General features: G+C 50.4%; 1 protein-coding gene across 2 annotated transcripts; it reads right to left on the minus strand.

Moving 5' to 3' along the window:
* Positions 1 to 2,051: 2,051 nt before the first annotated feature.
* On the minus strand, positions 2,052 to 14,982 carry Arsi (arylsulfatase family member I). 2 transcript variants are annotated; one of them, XM_026414661.2, is made up of 3 exons: positions 14,959 to 14,982; positions 7,247 to 7,563; positions 2,052 to 3,572 (listed from the first exon to the last, which is right to left on the minus strand). In XM_026414661.2, the coding sequence occupies exons 2-3, from the start codon at positions 7,555 to 7,557 to the stop codon at positions 2,165 to 2,167; spliced, it is 1,719 nt and encodes a 572-aa protein (XP_026270446.2). In that variant the 5' UTR covers positions 7,558 to 7,563; positions 14,959 to 14,982; the 3' UTR covers positions 2,052 to 2,164. The 2 variants fall into 2 exon arrangements, with proteins under 2 accessions (XP_026270446.2, XP_026270445.2); XM_026414660.2 differs by lacking the exon at positions 14,959 to 14,982 and having other exon boundaries at positions 7,247 to 7,557.
* Positions 14,983 to 15,544: the final 562 nt, after the last annotated feature.

A 15,544-nucleotide genomic window follows, 5' to 3' on the forward strand; every position in this document is an offset into this window, starting at 1 on the left:
GGCTCTGAGTTACATGAACTCTGGACTGGGTTTGAGAACCTGATGGAGACATGGGCCCAGACTCCTTCTCAGGGCATAAGAAACAGAAATCAGCCGCCATCCCCAACTGTCTCTATGGTTTGGGGCCAAGTTAACAGCAGGGAGTAGTAGGTCTTGATCCCCAGGGGAGAAAAGAAAAGACCATTTATGGTCTGGCACTTGTGGCCCCAAAAGGCACAGGTCCCAGGAAGGGAAACAGGGGCTACAGCTGGAGACTGGGCCACCTTGCACAAGGCCAACTTAGCAGGCACCAGAGGCATTGATACAATTCACACAAACCTGGAGCTACAAGGAGGCCCCTGATGCTGTGCCTCTCTGGAAGGTCTAGCACGTGCAGAAGACCAAGCGGAACACTATGGCCCCAGGTACAAGGTGCAGAACAGTTACAAAGCACCTGGCAGAGCTGGAGCATCCTGAATTGTGGGCAGACAGTGGAAAGCCCAGCCCATGGTATACACCAGGCCACAACATTACTCTAATGGGTGACTTCTTCAGAACTTCCCTCCTGAGTAAGCAAAAATGCTGGGGTCACTGGACTCTGGAGGCCACTGCAGCCCTGGTCCCTGCCCTAGCAGAAGGCCTCAACATCAGGGAAGCCAGGAAAGGTTTCAGATGGGGAAGTGACAAGAGGCAAACGGAACAGGGCTGAGAGGAAGGACCCAGGACAGGATGGTCATTTCCACCTTGCAGCCGCAGGCCAGACCCTCACTACTGGGCTCAATCACTGCAGTGGGGATGCGGCACTGTAACCAACACCCGAACACCCCACGCACCGCACCCACCCCACCCCACCCATCCCGCTCATCCACAAGCTGACGAGTCCTAACAGGCCTCCTTTGCCAGCGACAAAAATAACTATTTTCAAAATTCACAGCAGGGCTTTCGCCTACACACTCCGCGCCGACTGGAACCTGAAGGGAGATATGCAGAACGCTGTGTGCGATGAGGAGCGAGCGCCGTGCATCAGGAAGGCTGCGCAACCCCACGCCCCGCCCCCACACCCGGCGCCACACCCCCAGACGCGCACACCGGTCGCCCACTGCGGCCAAGTAGAAAGAGCTCTCAGATGATCCGCTGTGCAGGGAGACACCGAGGCCCAGAGAGGGCCAGGGGTTTGCCTGAGGACATGCAGTGGAATCCAGATGTTCTGCCCCCTAGCTCAGCTGTCCACCTTCTCTCCCCTTCCCTCACTCAACCGTGAGCTCACACCTGCCCTCAGGACGCACATGGACACACACCTGTACCCACACATGTGCTCACAGACTGCACTGCATCCTTTGCCTCTGTGTCAGGGCACTTTAATCAAGTTCATGGGCTCCTCCATGACCTGTAGCTTGGCCAGTGTTCTGCAGCCCTGGGAGGTAGGCAGAGCCAGGGCTGCATCTCCATGTGCAGATAGGGAAAGGAAGGCCCAGAGCGAAAGGACCTTGCCAAGGTCAAAGAAAATACTGGTTCTGAGGCTCTTTTCACAGCTGTTTCTGCCACTTTTGATACTATAGGAGGTTAGGGCCCAGATAACTTCTCTGGATGCCTAGAAGCAGAAAGAAGAGCTTTCCAGCATGGTTCCCAATGCCATCTGGCACCAGGACTGGCCAGGCCACATGAGGGCCCTCCCTACCTGGCACCTTTATCCTCAGCTCTCACGGGTCTCTTTAGAGAGTAGCCAGCCCACCATGCCCCAGCTAGGGTCTGGCCTGGAGTTGCCTCCCTGTGGCCCGTCACCCAAGCAGCACCACAGAGGCCCAGAGTGAAGGGGAAGGCCTTTCCATAAGGGGGCAAGGGAGCCAGGATCCCCACTATTTCCCCAGGTACAAGGTGCATAGCAGTCACAAAGTCACGGGACCTCATTTTACAGATGAGGAAACTGAGGATGAAAGCTCATGTAGGTCACCTGAGGTCACAGAGCCAGTCAGTGAAGAGGCAGGACTGGGACCCAGCCCTCCCAGTTTGGTTTATTCCCACCCCCACCCCAGCCATGTTCCCAACCTGTTCAGCTGAACAGCTCTGCACCCTCCTACCCTTCACATATAGGCTTGACCTCAGGCTTCTCCCTGAGAATGAGTAGGGCCAGACTGAAGGGGGTAAGTCTATTCAGGGCATTGAAGATCCCTGCCACCCCCACCCGTCAAATCCGGTGGGACATCAGTCTGGTGTTGAGTTTACGGAAGAAAGATCGAAGCTTGCAAATCTTGCACTTTTTCTTGCGGCGACCCCGGGAGAAGCTTCGAGACCTGCCTTCCTTCTCCTCTTCTTCCTCTTCTTCCTCATCACTGGCCCAGGGCCCCCAAGCACCCCCATTAAAGTCAGGATGAGCCCGGGGATTCTCAGCCGGGTAGCGCACAGGAATGGCGGTGCGGTTATAGTCGGCCAGGCGAGCTAGCAGGGTGCGAACCACATCAGGCCGCTGGCCAGCTAGGTCCTCTCGTTCATAAGGGTCGGCGCTGATGTTGAAGAGCCACACAGCCTGGCGGACGCTGGCCATGCGCTCCAGGTTCCACCAGCTATCTGGGAAGGCAGCCAGCGTCTGTGGAGGGATCCAGTCACCATTGCCGGGGTCTCCCGTCAGCAGCTTCCACTCACCCACACGGATGGCAGCCTGCACAGCGGTGTTCCAAATGCCAAACCCATCCTCCAGGGAGCCGTGGCGGGCGTGGTTGTAGAGCGGGTCAATGTTGTGCAGGATCTCTGTGCGTGGCGAAGCCCGGCCCTCACTGATGGCCGGCCACACATCATAGCCATCTAGCCCATCAGCTGCCGATGCAGTGCCACCAGCCAGACCCACTAGAGTTGGGTACCAGTCGGTGATATGTACCAGTGCCCGGCTGGTCCGGCGTTTTCGCTTGAGCAGGGGGCTGTGAACAAAGCCCAAGCCTCGCACACCACCTTCCCAATAAGTGCCCTTGCGTCCTCGAAGTGGCCAGTTGCTGCCACCCGAGAAAGTCTGGCCACCATTATCGCTGGAGAAGATGATGACACTGTTGTTGTAGAAGCCATAGCGCTTGAGGGCCCAGGTGATGTTGCGCACAGCCTCATCCATGCAGGTCACCATGGCTGCATACTTCCGCCGAGCCTCGTTGCCCATGCTGCGGTAGCGGTACAGGTACTCGCGAGGGGACTGCAGCGGCGTGTGCACTGCCTGGAAGGCCACGTAGAGGAAGAGGGGCCGCCGGGGGTTGTGGCTGGCCAGGATGTGGCTGACGCGCTGGGCATAGAGCATGGTGGAGTACTGGCCACTGAGTCCCCAGGCCACGCTTTCACCCTCGTGCAGGTCGAAGCCACACACCCCGGGGCCATCACAGTTGTCGTAGGTATAGTAGTCCACGTTGCCTGTGAGCGAGCCCAGGAAGGTGTCAAAGCCCCGCCGGGTGGGCAGGCACTCCTTTCGGTAAAAGCCCAGGTGCCATTTGCCCACCATGTGAGTAGAGTAACCTGCCTCCTGCAGCTTCTGTGGCAGTGTCACCTGGTCCAGGGGTAGGCAGTTGGGCTGGCGGGGGCGGATGATGGAGTGCTGGAGTCCTGTGTGGATCTGGTACCTGGTCAGGGGAAGGGAGGACACAGAAGGCAAAGATGAGCTACAGACCACCACTCCTGCTAATCCACCCCCAATATCACTCTGAGGGGGCTCTGGTCCCAGCACTATCAGCAAAAGATGGTAACAATAACCACCAGGTACTACCTAAGGGCTCAGCATTCTCATTGATCCACAACATTAACCGAAATAGGTATTTTCAGTTGATGTCATTTTATAGAGATCAAAGCTCAGAATGTTTAAGCCCAGGATCACACAGCTAGGGAGTTGAGAAGTTAAGAAGTTAAGAATCTAGATTAATAATAATTAATAAGTTGAGAAGTAATTAATAAGTTGAGAAGTTAAGAATCTATATTATTAATAACATTGATAATAGCTAACATCAAGCACTCAGTGTGTGCTTGGCACTGCATAAGTCTTTATTTTTAATGAATGATCTCACTAAATTGACACCACCAACTAGAAGGTACCTATTATTATTTCCATTTCCCAAATAAGGAAACTGAGGTTTGGCAGGTTAAATCACTCGCCTGGTAATTTACATAGTTAGTAATTGGAGTAAGATTTGTATCCTAAGTAGTCTGGCTCCAAACTTCAAAGGTCCTGAGCAGTAAGCCACCAAATTGCTGTGGAGCCTAGAGCAAGTCCCATTCTCCGGAGCAAACTCATACTCACTCTTGAAAGCCCTATCCAAATGTTAGTCCTGCTGTCATATCTCCCACTGTTTTCTCAAAGAATTTACTTCTGGGGCCCCCAGCATTTAGTACACACCCTCATTGTCCTATTTGCTCATGGGAGTATTCTCAGTTGTACACACTCTCAGACCCAGTGATATGTAATGGAACTGTCCTTTCCTTGGCTTTGTATTCCCAGCACCCAAATCATGTTGAGAGGACTCTTGGTTCCTTGTGGAATGGACCAATGAATGAACAAATGAATGAATGAGTGATGACTCTCAGAGGGTTTTTAAGCCAAAAGAGACCCAAATCCTCATCTAATTTATTCAACTACTCTAAAAAAATAAAATAAAATCAGCTGGATGCAGTGGAGTGGCACACACCTATAAATCCAGTGACTCAGAGGCTGAGGCAGGAGGCTCAAAAGCCCAAGGCCAGCCTCAGCAATTTAGCAAGACCCTCTACAACTGAGACCCTGTCTCAAAATAAAAATAAAAGGGGCTTGGAATGTGGTTCAGTGGTAGAGTACTGCTGGGTTCAATCCTCAAAACACAGAAAGAAACCAAGGTCAGAGGAAGAGAAGGGTCACTCAGGGTCAGGGGCAAAGCAAAGACTTGAACATAAATCCAAGCACAATGCAAGCAGGAACTCTTCAGGCTGCCCCCATCTCCTTTCATGTGGGGACCACAGTTTGCTCATGTATACAAGGGGGCTGGCTAGAATGGGAAGCCTCTAAGACCCATCTAGTTCCCAAATTTTAGGAGACAAAACTCCCACATGACTGTGAGCTCATGCAGTCCCTCCATCCAAGTCACTCAGGCAGGCTAACGCCCTGTGGCAGGAGTTGATGTTCCGCAGAATCCTGAATTCCTCATTTATTCATTCATAGCCCTTCTTCCCCGTTCTGTGGTCAAGGACCCCATGTGATCTGTTTATGGTGTCTTAAAAGTCCCAGAGTAAATAAGAAGCCTGGAACTTCACAAATGTGTTAGAATCCCACACCTTTTTCTCACCCTCAGGCATCCAAGTTAGTCAAGACCTGAGTATTTGACACCTTAAATGCGGGGAGGAGGGCTCTCTGTTTTGGCTTCCTTATCTTAAAGGTGTTATTTTGGTTAGCTATAATTAGCTACTACTGTCATATTAACATTATGTGCTACACACATACATTATCTCATTTAATCCTCATTTTAAAAGCCTACAGGGAGACTCTGATTACACCCATTCTACATATAATGAAACTGAGGCTTGACAAAATGCAGAAACTGGCCCACAGTCAGACAGCTGGCAAGCAGTAAAGCTGAACCCTGAGCCCAGTCTATCCACCTCATGCTCAAAAGCTTTTGCTGATACCGCCTCTCAGGGCCTTAGTCAAGCTAATAAATGTCTGAACTTGATAGAAGCACCTTAGGATCTGAGTCCCAGGGGAGCCTCTGGGTGGGGCTCCATGGAGCACTGGCTTGTAATGTGGGTGGGCCAGCTAAGAGTCACCAAATCCCATTTGCAAATAAGTAACATGAGAAGCATTGGCTCACTCCAGCTTCTTTCTCCAGCTTCACCAAATGTGACTGGATGCATTAACAAATGCTAACAAGATCAGTAAGTATCTGTCACATGGAGCCAGCTGCAGAGGGTGGGGGCAGAGGCTGGGCAGCCACACTCAGCTAACTTCACAGATCAGGGGCTGGAGAGCTGCCTTTGCTGGCTGCTCATTCCAATGCTGCTTAAACCTAAAGTCTCTGCTCTCCAGAGAGAGAAATGCTAACCTGTGCACAACTCTTCTGGAAAGCGGATTCCCCCTTCCTCCTCAGGGGGTTAGTGATGTCTGGCATTCCTATGCACCCCCCCCCCTTAACTCATGCACACCTCACCTCTCTTCCTCCTCCTTCTCTTCTCCCTCTGTATCTGGACCTAACCGCTGAGTGCCAAATAGTAGAAAGAAAGGGCTCTTCTCGCAGCCCTCTTCCACGAGACCCCAACATGAGCACAGGTACCAGGCTGAGCTGTCCCTGACTTCATGCCTCAGTGTCTCCCATCCAGGTGAAAGAAGACTAAGGCTCTGGCTCCTGAGATCACACACAGGACTCTGGGGTAGAACTTGAGAGAAAGTGTGCCTTGGCCCCCTTCCAAGGGGGATTAACTTCAGCCCAGCCAGAGGATTTTCTCCTAAGTGGCCAGAGTTTGCCTTCCACACCCCCACCTCCTGTTTCCCTGCTCTTTTAATCCTGTAATCCTGCTGCCTGCCTGGGGATGACTCCTTACAGAGAGAGCAACACATCTCCTTGGGGCTCCCAGCCAACTTGCAACTTGGGAGGATCTTGCAGATGGAAGAACAGAGACTTGGTGAAGTGAAGTAACCAGCCCCAGGCTACATGGGTCTCAGCATCCTAGGTGTCTTTCTTTTCCACCTATCAATTCCTTAGTGTTCTCCCAATGTAGTCATCTAACTACAGAGAGGTAGTGCAGGGACCCAAATCCTTCTGGTGACACCAAGGCTGCCACTTATGGATATCCAAACAGGTCATATACAACTCATTCCATACTCACTGCTCCCTTTCAAGATAAAAACTGCTCTTTGACCCATTGCATAGACAAGAAAACTGAGGCTTAGAGAAGTTAAGTGACCTGCACAGAGGCTCAGAGTCTGTGAATAGAAGCAGCATTCCAAATAAGTGTCAGAGGCTGCCATGTTCCTCTAACAAAGGGATGACCAGATGTCTTCTCCACATGGTGTGAATGTGCATGTCCTAGAACACCAGAGTGAGATCTCAAAGATTAACAAATCTAGTCAGTGTAAGGGGAGGGAAATTGAGGCCCAGAGAGGGCAAGGACTTGCCAACCATCCCACAACTAGAAGCAACTAGAAGCAAAACTAGAAGCAAAACTAGCCCATAGTACGGGTTTCCCGGGTCCCAGAAAGGGTTGTTCCAACAGGGAAAATATATTGAGTGTGTACTGGGGGGCTTGGATGCCCAGCCTCAAGGGTCCGGGCCATGCCTACCTGCCAGTGAGAAGCTGACTCCGAGAAGGTGTGCAGATAGGCTGGATGTAATAATTCTCCAACTTGACGCCCTCGGCTGCCAGCCGGTCCAGTGTAGGGGTCTCAATATCTGAGCCATGGTAACCCACGTCGTGATAACCCTGGTCGTCGGTGAGAATGAAGATGATATGGGGAGGCTGCGGTGGAGCGGCCGAGGGCTGTTCGCCCGCCTCCCCGGGCCCGTCAGCCACGAGGCTCGGCTTGGCCCAGTCCCAGGACAGGTAGCCGAAGCTGAGCAGGCTGACCAGAGAGAAGCCGGTGAGGGCGTGCATCGCCAAGTCGGCCGGCGGGTCCCTGCGCGAAGGGCTCCCGGGCCTCACTGCCTCGCGCGCCCAGGGCGCACGGCCCGCCCGCCGGCTTGGGTGCTGACAGAGCGCTCAGCGCCCCCGGGGGTGGCCCAGTGTCTTATCCCGGACCGGCAGCCCGACGGCGGAGTCGGACCTGCGCGGCCGCAGTGGGGCGCTCCGGGAAGGTCAGGGCCGCGCAGAGCCGCCTCCCGCCGCCCGATCGATCTCCCGCCCCGCGCCGCTCTCGATCCCTCTCCCCCAGCTCAGCCCGGCCAGCCCGAGACGCGGCGGAACGGCTTCCAAAAAGTACTCTCCACCATCCTCTGACTCTCCTCTTCCTTTTAACCCCGGTTTTCTCCCGCCTCCTAATTTCTCTTGCCTTTGCTTTCCCTTCCTCCTCCCCCCGACCCTCCAGCCCGGGGCGGCCTCTTGGCCCCTCCCGGAGTCCTCAGAACAGTCCGGCTCCCTGCAGGGCGGTGGGCAGGACCCTGGCGGGGAAAGGGAGGGAGACACGGGGTGGGCGGGCCTGGGGGGGACACCGTGGGAGTGAACGTGAAAAAGTTGTAACATCTGCCGGGCCGAGCCCCAGGTGGAGAGGCGGGACGCTAGAGCGACAGCTCCGCCCCCGGGCTGGGAGCCCAGGCCCGCTCAGCCGGCCTGTTCCAGCGCCCGCCCCTGGATGGGACTGGGAAAAGGCGGGAGGGGGGCTGCTTGGAATTCGGTGGAACAATTCCGGAATGGCCCAGTCAGACATTCCTTCATCACGAAGTCTTAGCATCTCTAAGTGCCAACCCTAGAAGGGATGCGCACCACTCTCTAGGCCAATGGAGTCATTCTACAGATGCAGAAACTGAGGCCTTGAGATGAGTTGGGAACCGGGATCTCTCCTAAATCAGAGCAAGCTAGTGGCTTCTTCTCTGGGGTTCCATAGTGGCTGCCTGAGATCAGTTCACTTCTGTGAGCCAGTACTTTGGCAAGTTGGGGCCTTGCCAGCTTTTCTCTCCTCTACCCTTCCCCTTCCTCATTCTGCAGTTCCCAGCTAGACTCTTAGGAGGGTGGGGCTGTTGTATACATATGCCTTATATCCACAGGGTCAGGCACACAGTGACAGTACAATCAGTATCTGTTGCATGAATGGAGGGATGCATAGGCTTCTGGGGTCACCCAGGCCAACTCCCGCCAAGGAAAACTTCACACAAAAGCTTGTTGACTACAGCCAAGTAGTCATGGGTGCAAAGACAGAGGCAGCTGCATGCCTAGGGAAGCCCTGGGGCTTCAATGACTCAGAGACTACACCCTGTTTCAAGCTGTTCACTGGTTGTCACCCAAAAATGTGGACCAGTGTCTCCAGATGCTCTAATTTTTTCAAAAAGAACACCCAAATCTGGATTAATATGAGAATATTCAAAGTATTAAGTGCTAGTAACTAATTTAAAGCAAAATTTAAGCATTGTGTGTGCCAAATCGAACTTATCTGAGCAATATATCAAGCCTTAGGGACATTTGCTACCTCAGCTCTGCATCATCCATATTCAGATTTTTACTATGCTGCATTTTTAAATAGAAAACCAGGTTAAACAAAAATCATTAGGTTTCTTTATTCCCAGGACTTCAAAGTTTAACATGCACACTGCTGAGCTCCAGGAGTGTGTGGGTAACACTGAATTTCCCGACATCATGTGACCAAAGACCCGCTTTTTTCCAGAGCTTCTTAAGAGATCAGTGTCTTGGGAATTTTGGGAAACAAGACCTGCCCAGGTGCATTCACTCTCCTAGCACCTTTCCCCTGCCAAGATCCTTCCCTCTCACTTAAAACCACTGTGTGTGGAGAAAGAAACCAGACCTCAAAAATAGCAAAGAGGAGCCCGTTGTGAATCTCCATTTCGAAATGAGGGCTGCGTGGGGCCAGCCACTCCTGTTTGCTTAAAGCCCCATATTTAGGGTGACCAGATTTATCAGAAGGGAAAACTGAGCCTGTTGTTCTGGCAGAAGAAATGTGGAGGACAGACAGGAAAAGCACAGCCTCCTGAGGGGAAGGTTGCTAAAATGGTGCTTCCGGAGGCTTCAGCAGAAGCTGTCCTGGGTGTCAAAGTGGGGCAAGTCACTGGAGGTCAGGGGACCTGTGCTTTGCATTCCTTATGTTATCCCAGACCTTGGTCAGGAGGAACTAACTGGTCAGGGATGCCTTGGCCTTGCTCCATGCCCAAAGAAAAATGGTGAGGGGGTGGGGTGGGGATTTAGCTTGACCCCCAAAAGGGCCTGGGGATGAGATTGGAGGCTGCGATCTCTGTGGAGATGTCACAGGGACAAGAAAGGAAGTATTTCAGAGTTCAAGACTGTAGGCTCTGACATCAGACAGTTTCAGCTTAAATCCTGTCATTTTCATGGGATCTGCCCTTGGCAAGTCATCATGCCTCCCTGGGTCTCAATTTCTTTGTCTGTAAAGTGGGATAATGATATAAATGAGGCACAGCACAATTCTCAATAAGGTGTCCCCAGCTATAGTAAGTTCTCCACGGATGTGAGTGGTTATGATTTTTCTCTGTGCTTTTGAGAGGAAGGGCTAAGTCCTGTGGGTGAAAGTTACTAGGAGACAGATTCAGGCCAATTTAAGGGATCACTTTTATAGAAACTCTGGCAATCTGCTTAATAAAAGGATGGCAGTAATGGGTAAACCACCACGTGGAGAGGAGTGGGCGGGCCTCTGGGGCTGACTCCTGTTCTTCAAAGTTTACATTTCTTTTAGGAGTTTCTTAGTAATCACCCCAAATCCACAGCAGCCTCAGAGGGCAGCATTCACCCTCTGGTGCTCTAGGGAAATAAGCACTGACCGTCAGCTCTTTCTTAGATGCCGTTACACCATTGGGCCAGGCTGGAACATTTAAACCAGACGTTTCCAAAGTTTCAAGGACAACAAAGCAGAAATAAACACAAAGTGTAATGTGAATCCAGGTCATATCTCTTTCAAGATTGGCTACGCGTCTTCTCTTTGTGTTTCCTTCAGAGTACTTACTCCCTTCATCCTCTGTGACAAAGTCCATCAGTCCTACCCTGACCCTGGTAGTCTCTCAAAGCTGATACCCTTAGTAGTCTCACACTGAGGCCTCAAAGGAAGGCTCGGCAAAGCTGGCATTCCCTATCTGGCCAGCTAACCCAGCCTTGCAACTTTCCATCTCAGGACCTGCTGTTTCCAAGATGATTGACATCAGCAATGTTCCCCCAAACAGGAAAGATCCCTTCCCATTCACACAGGTGGGCTCTCATCCCATAACTCCACATAAAAATGCTATAAGAATCTGGGTGTGGTGACCTGGGAGGCTAAAGCAAGAGGATCTCAGGTTCAAGGACAGCCTCAGCAACTTGGCCAGGTCATAAGCAATTTAGCAAGAACCCATCTCAAAATAAAAAATAAAAAGGACTCAGGATGTGGCTCAGTGGTAAAGCACCCCTGAGTTAAATCCCTAGTGCCAAAATAAATAAATAAATAAATTACAAGCAACCTAACATTTGCCCATGAAATGCAGATCAAACGTGGCAGGGGTGTTGTCCTGTTACTTCCTGTCAGGAATTTCACTTCATTAATGAAATCAGACTTCCAGAAACACCGATACAGGACTCATTTGTTTTGGAGGTAATAGAAAAGATTCCTGAACAAAAACAGGGAGAAAAACTAAAGGACTTTGAAAGTTCTTTCCAACTTAAAAATGTCATTATTTGACTATTTGTGCTCAGACAACTTTTTGGAATGTGGAAATATGAAAGTGAAAAACTGAGTAAGTCTGTGTTTTGGCTTCATCTTTCATTGCTATGCATGAGAGAGAGAGAGAGAGAGAGAGAGAGAGAGACAGAGAGAGAGAGGAGATATATATATGTATTTGGTCACTTTGAACTCAAATGATCTTAGTATAGATATTATTTCCTTCTGGCTTACTGCCCTTGGCAAAGATCCTATGCACAGATTGTGTGTGCTGTCACCCTCTTGCTAGAGGTCAACTTGTCTAGGCTGGACCACATCAAAAGACTTGCAGGAAAACATAGAAGACTTCTGAACAGTCCTAAATTGATCATGCAGAGGAGAGCTCCCAGGCCTTCCCCACTCCAAGTCTGCTGGCCCCTACTTCACGAACAATTCTTACAAGATTAATCTTCGCATTCCCTGTCCATGAATATTAGAAGCAGTTCAGAGGGACTATATAATGTTACTATATCACTATATAGTAATACAGTTTCACAGAAAAACATTAGAGAGAAATAAAAGAATAAACGTTAAATCCAGCTGATGAATTCCGAAGTCTAGGAGATCGGGGCTACTTGGTGCAGCAGGAAAGAGCCTTATGAATGAGACCCAAGGACATCACCAGCCCAGAAGTGAATGAAGAATTGCCCTCCAGAGTTTAAATTCTGCTCAGGATTCTCTTTTTAAGAAAACCAGAAAGGCATCATTTATTTTATTTTATTTTGGTACAGGAGATTGAACCCAGGGATGCTTAACCACTAAGCCATATCCCCAACCCTTTGTATATTTATTTAGAGACAGGGTCTTATAAGCTAAATTGCTGAGGCTGGGTTTGATCTTGAGATCCTCCTGCCTCAGCCTCCCCAGCTGCTGGGATTACCGGTATGTGCCACTGCACCATCCATCATTTATTCTTTAAGGCCTTCATCCAAAATAGTCAGCATGGAAGTGCACAGTGTATGTTCCGCTTCCGTTGCAGGGCCAGGCTTAGGGAAGGAGGGAGGTCCTCGGTGGGAGCTGCCATACTGTGATGCTGGAGGTCACTCTCAGCAAGCCAGCAAGAGTGTGCTCACTCCCGGTGGCAGGCCCGCCATTTACCTTCTGCCTGCTCTTTGCAGTTCCCAGGTACCACCCTTACCTGTTCTCATTTCAAGCCCCACATGGTTTGGAAGCTGAAATGGTGTGTGGCCCTGGGTGTGGGAGGCCAGAATCCCACTTCTATTGCTAGCTGTGAGTCCACGTCCTTCTCTCAGGAAGAGGAGCTCCCCCAGGTTCACCTTAGTCATCTTGCTCAGTGATCATTGGCTCATACTGCAACTCCTATGATCCCCATGATTGCATCATTAATTATAGTCAATTAATGATCAATGGAAAGCTCGGAGGAGTTTCAGAAAGCCATACTGGAGAGAGAATGTGTCATAGAGAGTAGGTGGCAGTGGTGCCTGCTAAGTGTCCACGTAGGGAGTCCAGGTGAGACACGCCTGCCACATGAGTCAGGGCCAGGGGCACCTAGAGGCCCAGTGCCTGCTGGCTATTACTTGGGTAAAATGGATCTTGGAGGAAAGGAGTTTTCCTCTTGATGCTGGGTACCCCTTTTGCATTTCTGGGGGAAGACCAAACTTCCCCTCTGATGCTTGCTTCTGGCCCTCTGGGTGGTCCCACCAAGTGCCCTTGTCTTAGTGGTCAGGATCCCTATATCAGGCATCTGGGCTAACAGTGGCAAGAGCCTGGGCACCCATAGTCCCCTTGCCTTTAACCCTTCATGGGGCCCAGCCCTGGGCATTTCAATGGCTTCTTTCTCTGGCGCTCAATGAAACATTCTTCCGAGTAGATTATTGAAAGCAGAGCTCCTGCTGCACAATGGGCGCTCTGTGCTCACAGCCGCTGCCCAATCTGTTTGCCCAGCCCGACTGCGGCCTCACCTCTTTGCACACTCTCCGCCCTCCACCCACCCGACCTGGCCCCACTCGGAGGCCAGCTCAAAGGGAGGCCGTATGAAAGGACTTGTTCTCCGGGTTCTCAGAAGTTCCCGCCACAGCCTCTGCCAGCCTTGGGAGGAATTGGCCTAAAGGGACTCAGGCCTGCCTCTGGCCCATCCATCCGGGGCTCTACCCACTTTGATGTCCAGGGGCTTCTGTCCTCACTAGTCAGCGGAAGTTTTTTCTCTTCCATGTGCTGTACACGCACACACACTCGCATACACACACACACACACACACACACACACACACACACACACACTCAAAGAAAGAGAAGTCCCAGAGAAACAGTGGAGGGAGGATTCTAAAAAAAAATAGAAAGGCTCTCAAAGGTGAGGATGCCAGGCTGCCCCCACCTCCCATCCCAGAGCCTTCATAGGTTCAGGGAAGGAAAAGAGAATGTTCTGGTTAATATGGGATCCCTGGCACAGATTGCCATGGTCTAGCTTAGCAAACTGCCATTTGCTAGCTCTGTGTGACTCAGTTACTTGAGTTAAACTCTCTGTGCCCCAATTTTCTTATTTATAAAACTGTAATAATAATAATAATAATAGTACCCACTTCATAAGGTTGTTGGAAGGATTACACAGACTCATGAAGCTCTTCGCACCGTGCCTGGTGTATAATAAGCTCTCTCAAAATGATAGCTATTGTTATCATTGTTCCTATACTTAGATTCTATTGTCAGTATACTTAGATTCTATTCTTACAAGTATATAACCTCAGGACAAAAATCTGCATGCCCCTGATCAAGTTATTCTTCGCCTGTGAAATTTTTAATGGCTACTAGCTGTCTGTTGTAAGCTCAGGCTCCTTCATCTGACATCCAGCAGCAGAATTGTGTCTTCCTCCTTTATGATAATGGTCACTGAGTACATGGAAGAACAACGATTACTGTTTTCATTGTTATCATCTACTGAACTTGGAGATACCGGCTGTTCACACAATTAAGGAGACCCTGCCTGGGGAGGGGATAATGAATTGATATCAATTGACACTTGATGTAATAATAATAATAATAATAGCAATTTGAATTTATTGAGCACTATTATGTTAGGTAATGTGTACAACTCTTTATATCAATTAACTGTTTTAATTCCTACATGGTCCTATGACAGAAGAAAAATTATTATCATCTACATCTTACACATGAAGAAACTGAGAAACACAGAAAGGGTGGATAATGTACCCAAGGTCACCCACACACAGCTAGAAAGTATCAAGGCCAAACTTGAACTTAGGTCTCAAACCTAATGCTTACTCTATTAAAGACCCTACCATGTGCTCTCCTGTTGCCCAGCCTGTAAATGGGATCTCCACTCTCCTCTCTGCACATGGGTGCATCAGAATGTCCAGGCATCCCCCCAGAGGCCCTGGGAGGTCTGAGTGGACCTGGGAATGGCACAGATACACACTTTAAGAGGCTTCCCTTGGCAGAGCCGCCTCCACGCTGCGCCTTGCCTCAGGTTCCAAGTGGGAATGGAACCATCTTTGAAGCTCCTCTCAAGAGCTGTTCTCTGCCCTTCCTGTTCCCTTCCTGGGGCCCCTCAGCCTGCTCTACTAGCTTTGGAACGTCCCAAAGCCCTTCAAGACAGAGGCTTTCTCTGGCTGCCTATCTTCTCAGACCCAGGTGTCACCTGTCATCTCTACTTCTCTAAGGGCAACCAAAATCAGTTTCCCAGGGCAGCACCTTTCTGGGTTTTGTTTTGTTTTTTCCTAAGGGACAGTGCCACCCAGCTTCCCCCTCCCCGCTGCACCCTGGCCTTAGCTAGACAGCTCGAAGGCAGGGATGCTCACTAATGACAGGGATGAAGCTTGCCTCTGTTCCTATGGCAACTGCTGCGCTCTACTTAGTCAATCACTTTTCAAGCTCCTGCTGGTGTGAAAGTTATTTTGCATAGAAGTACTTAACCCTTATCCAAGAACACTGCTCTGGTCTTTCTGTCCTTCCGATCCCTTACAAATTGATTTTCTCTTTTCCCCACTTTGTTGAAGTTCTTTAATCTTGAAAGCTCAGCTCAAATTCCACCTCTTCCAAGAGACCCTTCCAGACCCACCCCTGGCATCCCCTCCCCATCCAGTCAATCCCCCAGGCATGTTTATGACTCTATTAGATCACAGTGAGCCTGTTTCACAGTTATTTATGTGTCTCCTTCTGAGCCCCTGGTGAGTGATCGGCCCATAGTAGGTGCTAAACAAACATTTGTTTGAATTTATTTGAATTTCCCTTTCAGGGTTTTTTAAAATTACTATTATT

The sequence above is a fragment of the Urocitellus parryii genome, chromosome 1, assembly GCF_045843805.1.
Source record: "Urocitellus parryii isolate mUroPar1 chromosome 1, mUroPar1.hap1, whole genome shotgun sequence".
Classification (NCBI taxonomy): domain Eukaryota; kingdom Metazoa; phylum Chordata; class Mammalia; order Rodentia; family Sciuridae; genus Urocitellus; species Urocitellus parryii.